General features: G+C 49.2%; 1 protein-coding gene across 1 annotated transcript in view; it reads right to left on the bottom strand.

Annotated features, from left to right (window-relative positions):
- Positions 1–696: 696 nt before the first annotated feature.
- Positions 697–7,378, bottom strand: part of GAB3 (GRB2-associated binding protein 3) — a gene marked incomplete at its 3' end in the record, with an annotated part of 61,349 nt that continues 54,667 nt past the window's right edge. Inside the window, exons 6-10 of the mRNA XM_010155379.1 lie at positions 6,118–6,373; positions 4,882–4,963; positions 3,105–3,207; positions 1,761–1,874; positions 697–785 (exon numbers count right to left, since the gene is read on the bottom strand). Coding sequence (XP_010153681.1) covers positions 697–785; positions 1,761–1,874; positions 3,105–3,207; positions 4,882–4,963; positions 6,118–6,373 — 644 coding nt within the window. The remainder of the gene's footprint in view (positions 786–1,760; positions 1,875–3,104; positions 3,208–4,881; positions 4,964–6,117; positions 6,374–7,378) is intronic.

Below are 7,378 nucleotides of genomic sequence, written 5' to 3'. Positions count from 1 at the left end.
GTATGAGCCACAACGGGGAGAAGCAGCTTAATACGACGGCCGTTGTCCAGAAGGTCAAAGACCAGGCGTTCCGGTCCCATCGGCACACAGTCCTGTTGTGAGTGTCTGACAGCATCAGCTCGGAGTCAGACCTTTTAAACCCAGGGGAAAAATATTTTCCAAAATTCTCTTTGCTTAAGCACTATATAGTCCAAAAGTTCTTCTTATTGTTTCAGTATTTTAGCCCTTAGTTGATTAGTCACCGATAGCCGCCGGCTGCCCGCTGCCATGAAAGCACTCTGAGCACCCGCAGTGCTTGTAGGAACATCAAACGATAGCTTTAGCAACTAGGGATTATGCAACAGAGGGAGAAGGCAGGACTAACTAGGTTAATGCAACATGTAGTGGATTTGTTAACATTAAGTGTATGACTCGTCGCAGAATCACGCCAGAAAAACGGTACCATGTAGCTTACTGGTAAGGGCAGTAGAAAGGGTAATGCATGTCTTGAATCATCAGTGAACCACTCACTCGTTCAACACACTACTTCCAGCAGAAATCAAAGGTTTCCATTAAAAACGCCATTCCTCTACAGGCCGTAAGCAACTCGCAACTCTCAGCCTTTGAACCTGACTGTGATAGCTGCTTCATTAACACTGTGGTTCCAGTGCAAGGAAAAAAATAACCCTCCAGATCCCAAATCTTCTTCCTTTAGACTTTTCCTGCTTAGTGTTCTGTAAAGCTTGAGTCTTCTGTTCGTCTACCTGGACATAGTCCACTCTCTGCTCCTCAGAGAGAAAAGGTTTCTGTGGGAGAGAGAAGAAAAAAACCAAGGTGTTTATTTTAGGGTTCAAAAGGGATGCTACTGAAACTAGGTTTGATTTTCTGTTTTCCCTTTCCCTGTTCCCTGATTGCTTCACTTCCCCTTGAAGCTCACAGTGACATCAGCTGACAAAAGCACTGCTTTACAGCCTGCCTTAGCTGTAATTACCCATCTGTCACCCTGTCACTCAGCCCAGCACAGGGAGCGAGGGAAACGTGCTCTTCTGGCTATTTCCAGGCAGCTCACCATTCTCTTCTCATCCCAGTGATCCTGTGGCAGGGATAACCTGACTACATGTTGACAACCGGGAGGGTTTAAGTAAGAAAGCTTAGGAATCTCGAGTCTTTTGCATCCGGGAGTACTAGCTGATGGGGAAAATGATACACAGGACGTGAAGTGGCATAAACTGACAACAGTTCATTGCTTTGCACAGGTACCTACCCACCACCTGGGCAGGTTGTAAGCTCTTTGGAACAAGGAATGTATTTTCCCAGCATTGCGAAAGAAACTGAAATGCTTTTGGTAGTGCAAGAATCCTTTTGCCACGTTAGAAGGGATGGTACGGTTGTACTCCATGTACCTTGGGCTGTAAACTCGTTACTGCAAAGAGGCTTGGGGGGAAAACTAGCAGGAAAGGGTTTCTGGAGACTTGATGAAAATGAAAAGCACGCAGAGACGCTGCAAGCACCAACAAACCCGCCCACAAGCCCTCCCTGCTGCACGTCCCGGGCCCTCTGCCGAGCTCGCCTTGGCGGCACCCCGTGAGTCACGCCCAGGACACCTTGTCGTCACCCTAATAGCGCTCCCACACCCGTCCTGAGCCTGCCACCAACGCAGCCAGCTGGAAACGGACCGGCCTCCTCGTGGTGCCGAGGACACGTACAGGGCGAGGCTGGCGGTCGCGGTGTCCCCCCGGCAGGCCAAAGAGGCGGCGCTGGGGTTTTCAGATGACTCCTACCTTCTGTACAGGGGATGGGGAAGCAGAATTAAAATCCAACGCTAAGTAGTCAAGGTTAGATTTCCTCGTCCATGGAAAAGCACCGCTGTATGGAGTTGTTGCCTGTCTGTGTTCCTGTCGGGAAAGAAGAGAAACTTTTAATGCTCTTAAAGGCGATCCTCAAAGGGAGCAGGACGGCAACTGCACGGTGGGAGACTCGTCCTGCGGGACACAAGTGCAGGGCTTCAGCCCCCCCGTAATGTTCTGTGCCAAGGGTGCGTTTGGTGACTAACCACAAGGTAACACCGATGCGAGATGGCACAGGGGAACTGGGAGACCCTTTTTCTCTGGGTAATTCCGGCAAAGCAAGCAAACCAGGCTGATTTTCAACGTCACGGGGAAGGACTTGCGTCCAGCTTCTCAACCCAAACCCTTGGAAGGCTCAGATTTGCAGGGGTGCCCTCTTAACCACCATCCTCCTACGAATTTGAAGAAACAGTGATAATTCTGTTCCAATCTAGCAACTGAAAATTAATCTCAGGAATATCACAGATGGCCACAAATGTACAGAAGGTTTTATCTGACTGGAAAATTCCAACAGGGAGTAGTTACACTTGGAACTGCCCTCCCAAGCTGGTTTTGATCTAGTAGAGGTGTTGGTTAGAATTTGAAACTACAGAGACTGTGGTCAGTTTTGCACTGTATTTCTACAGACACTGCTGTTGGGCTTCGGCTACGCAGCCATATGTGTAGACATTGGCTCAGATCAAGGGATTTGAGATCCATTTCCACCTAAAATTTAAAGGAAACTGAGATCCTGGTCTTTTGCAAGATATGGCTGAAGAGTGAATGAAGAAAAGGAAGCCACAAAGACAGATGTTCTTTCGTGGGATGGGAATTGGGGTTAGTGCCACCAGCCAAAGCAGAAGCAATAAGAGACTTTAATGGGAGTTCTGTTTCTGCACAATATTTGGTGTGTTTCTTTAGGAAGTGCACTAACGGCTTTCTGTCATTTCCTAGGAGATTTTGCAGGGCACACTTTTAAAAGGTGAAAAGATTTAATTTTCCTTTCCCCTAATGAGTTCTCATATAAATATGGCTGATTCCTGTGATCTCTTGGAACTGCTCAGCAACATTCGTGGGCGAACAGCTGAGTTCTGCAGTGCAGAAGAAGGGCTCCCCTTATCTCTCCGTAAATTGGTCCCAGTGTCTTCGGTTTAAAACCGTTTCATCATTTTCTTAAAAAACAGAAGGCAAAGGACAAACCTCCTCAACATTTTTTCTTAGAAAACAAACTTCTGCATTCTCCATCAATGTGACAGAGCAGAATAAAGCAAAGGATGGCTGTGTGAAAATGAAGATTACCATATGAATGTAACTTTCTTCCTCTTCTCCGGAAACTGAATTGGCAAATATTCTTGCTGAATTAATACCGTCTCTTTCTGGTGAGATAAAGCTCATTCGATTGCTATGAAGAAAAACACAGGAGAGGTTAAGGAAGCATCTTACAGATGCTCTGAAATGAAGCCAAAGCCTGACACAGTCCATATGGTGAATAAACTCACACTAAGGCTGCAGCCTTTATGGAGAGGATGTCCAAAACCACTCCTTAGTTCTGGAAAAAGTGTGCTGTATTGCTACGAGTGGTTTTGTTGATTTTGTTTTTCTGGGATTTATGAAAGTTTGCCATCTCTGGTGTGACAGAAAGCATAAAACATGGGAGCAATTCTCTGACAGGAGGCACAGAGACAGGTATCATTTGTCTGGGTAATCTGTGCCGATGGGGCAGTTAGCAGCGTGGGCATCCACACTTCTGAGATTGATGTGAATTAATCAGCTACTGGGGTGCATGCAGAGGAACTTGTCTGGCTTTGAGCACAGTGTAAACACATGCTATCTGAGCTGTGGAGATGGCTGCGACTCAGCCCTTGTACAAGGAAATCTCTCCCACTAGCACAACTGTCAGATACCTCGTGAGTAAATTACTGCAGGCTAGCACAATGGGGTTAGTTATTAGGAAATCAGATGGCCACTTTGTGCAGCAAGAACAGTGTAATTCCTTTCGCTTTATTAGTTCTGGGCATACTTTTCTTAACTTTGTTAATATTAGATATGCAGACTCCCTCTGAGCTTATTATCCTTCAGGACTCCGCACTGTGTCAGCACTAATTAAGCACAGCACCCTGGCAGGGATGCTTAGGAGGCAGGCTACTGGGTTTCTCTAACAGGCAGCATACAGCAGTGAGGAAGGGCTTAATCAGCTTGGGACTGTACAGCTGGGAGAGAGGGGTCTGCAATTGAGAAACTGCCCATGTCACGTCCTTTGTGCCTTCCAAATGACTGTCTGAGGCAGGGGGGTGGAAATGCCCTGGCTGGCACTCTTGCTAGCAAACCACCACATCTTTGCAGGTGCCTGGGGTATGCAGAGGAGGCTGGTGGGGATTCCTGGCTTTTGCATGCACACTTAGCATGGCTGGCTCTCCTGTCAGCCTTTCCCTGTAGCACCAAGACCCCTCCAGCCAGCAGGCTGCAGTCCTGCCCTGCTCACGAGCCCCCTGCAGAGGAGTCTCTCACTGCCCTCAGAGCCCAACAGCATCCCCTGTCCATACTACCTGGGCTTTGGGACCAAAAGCATTTGGTTTGCCTCACAACTGACAAAAGGTTGTGGGGTAAACACCAACAGCTCAACTCTGAATTGCTGTGTGGCTGTGCAGAAGTCTACGCCCAAGCTACAGGTCAGGCAGATCTTTATCTTACCTGGTTCTCCTCTGCTGTATTAGCTTTTCAGGAACAAAAATAAGTCTATCACTTTGAAAAAAAACCCCAAAGGCATGCAAAGCTTTTAGCCATCACAGCAGCCACACCAGAGTGCAGGCCAGCTCCCAAATTTTAAAGGGAACCTTCAAAACAGACCGAGCATCCCTGCATGATGCTGAACGCACAGAGTGGCCTGTAGCGAAAGGGAGTTTTGTGTTTTAGCGACAGCAAAAGCCTGGGGAATGCTGGAAGGAACCCTGGGGAATTTTTCTTTGTGGACTTTGCCAGGAAACAGTTTCTTGTGGAATGTGATGTGTTATTTTTAACTCCATTCCACAATATTAATACTTAAAAGATTGGAACGGCAGGTTTGTTGTTGACTTACTAAGGCACAGTCCACATCCTGGTCACGGCAGCATGCTCCCGGATTGTGGAGAGGTTCCTCAAGTCCAGAGGAGGTGGCCGCGCTGCAAGCAGATACAAAAGGAACTTCATTTCCAATGGCAGAGCTAACGAAAAGTACAGACTGCTTAGAAAAATGCCATTTGATATTAACAGCCAGAAGCTAACAGAGTATTTCACAGAACATAACTGATATAACCAAGACAGAAATCAGTAGCAAATGACGACTTCAGTCAGCACTGGAAAGCAAAAAATCCCTCGTTTACCCTAAAATAACAGCACAAATCAGTGGGCATAAGGAGAGCGGATGGCCCACAGGACCCACGAGCTTGCCTCAAACCCGCTCCGCAGACGCCGCCTTCGAGAGGGGAGGCCAGCTCAGCCTACAGGTCAAAACAGGTTCGGGGCTCTCTGCTAAACAGGAAGGTTCTACACGTGGACATCAAGATCATTCCTCTCACCAGCCCACATACATTTCCCACTCCGTTCTCAAAACGCTCTAAGAAAGGACCTGGGCTTGCTTTGCTTCCGGGCAATGGTCTAGATTTCTGTCCCCCCTTCACAAAGGCGTTTCCTGAACCAGTTTCTCAGTGGTCCTGTGGCTCTGCAGCCCGAAGAGCTTTAATGTAGGGTAGGTTTAGGCAATTTCTCCACTGCAGAGCTGAATTTGTCCCTGGTATATCATCCGGAAAGGCAACCCAGATTTTGGCAATGCCATGAAAAGCAGGAGTGGAAAATTACCATCAGTAAGAGCACCTACAGGAAATTCCAAGAAAAACTAAGACAGCTGCGCCTACCCAACAGAGGTTTAACCACCAGCCCACACACCAGGTTGGAGTGTTTGGATGTCTTGTTCCTGGAAACCCAGGGAGCTGGTGAGACAGCAGCACATGGACTTTAGAGCCTCAGGATTTAGTCTGCTGTCTCTCCCAGGCTACGTCCATTTGGTCATTCGCAGTCGGAGAGGATCTGAAGTCACACACCACACTAACGCGGCCACCCAGTCCTTTTTTTTTTGCGGCGGGCCCCCCTTCTCCGCCCACAACCCAGCCTGCGGACGCACCCGAGTTACAGAACTGTAAGCCACTTACACAGCAATCCAATCCCTCTTGTAGGGCGGGAAGTGGTTTAAAAAGTGCCAAGAATACTATCAAAGGAGGTCACCCGTGCCCCTGTCAGGACCTCCTGGCTGCCAACAGCACTTTAGGCCTGGGCTTACATTTCCTGCGAGGCTTGAGGTCGCGGTTCACCGGAGGGGGCTCCAGGTCCGAGGGAAGCTCAGGTAAGGGGCTGGTGAGTTTTTCAGTGCTGACGACGGGGAAGGTAAACGTGGCCGAGCAGGGGCTCATGGGGATGTAGCCATCGGGGGAACAGTCGGAGCCTGGCGCGGAGGGAGAGGTGCTGGGGCGCATGGGCACATAGCTGTCCTCTGTGCTGTCCGAAGCAGTCGAGTAGAGTGGGGAGAACCGGCAGGGCTTCAGAACCAAAGAGGAAAAGAGAAACAGGTCGATAAATGAGTAGCTAGCCCCCTGCAAGCCAGGAGGTGCTGTGAGCTGGCCACAGATCTGAGCCGAGCCCTGGGACAGGAGAGTCCCGGCATGACCTTTGTGAGAGGCGCAAGCTGGAAAGACAGGAGACAAAGGCCTGAGTTCAGATGCCTGTGCCAGCTCTGAAGTCCACTTCTGAGCTTCGCAAGTCACTGCTGGAAGCCAGGACCAAACTTCCTGGGGACTTGAGTAGGTTAAATCCTCCACTGCCAGTGAGGCTGCGCTTGCCTCTCCCAGCAGTAACTCTGACCTATAAAACGAAGGAGGCTCCTTCATACAAAAAATCTGAAAGGAGAATATCTGATAAACTAGATTTTTGCAAATGTGGAAGCTGAGAGAGCAGACGGACAGACCTATGCGTGGTTCCTGATAGCTGAGAATAACCACTAGCAATTCATTTCATGCAGGTCAGTGCTGGCGGAGTGCCGAGCGGGATCGATTACACACCTCGCAAGCTACCGAAGGGGAGTGAAACGGAAGTTGCCTGCCTGCAGAGCTTACACGCAAGCAGCAGAGGGTCTCCCCCAGGGCCGGCAGCACCCAGGGCCAGGCAGAAGACTGGCTGCGTGATGTGCGGTGCTGCTCCACGGCACCCTGTCTGTCAAAGGTGGAGCCAGGAAGCTCTGGACTGACAGAGCCCTGAATCACAGCACTTTGAAAGTACAGACTTTCCTGCGTCCTAACGAGGAGATACCCCTCAGGATCATGAGGCTATAGGCTTCTGCGACCCTTTTTTCAGGAGATAAGCAGTTTTCTCAGGTGCTTGGTCAACAGTTCAATTCTGGAGGCTGCTGTTAGCATTTTCAACACCAGACCTGGTTTCCTCTGCTTCACAGTGTTGTGGCCTCACCCTCCCTCCCTTTCCAAAGGCTTCCTCCAGCTTCAAAGAAACAGCACAGAAGTTGCCCAAAGCCAAGTGCTTCTTCCATTTTT

This window comes from Eurypyga helias, unplaced genomic scaffold (assembly GCF_000690775.1).
Source record: "Eurypyga helias isolate BGI_N326 unplaced genomic scaffold, ASM69077v1 scaffold18027, whole genome shotgun sequence".
Lineage (NCBI taxonomy): Eukaryota > Metazoa > Chordata > Aves > Eurypygiformes > Eurypygidae > Eurypyga > Eurypyga helias.
The sequence above is the reverse complement of the archived record's forward strand: the minus strand, read 5'-3'. Positions and strand labels throughout refer to the sequence as shown.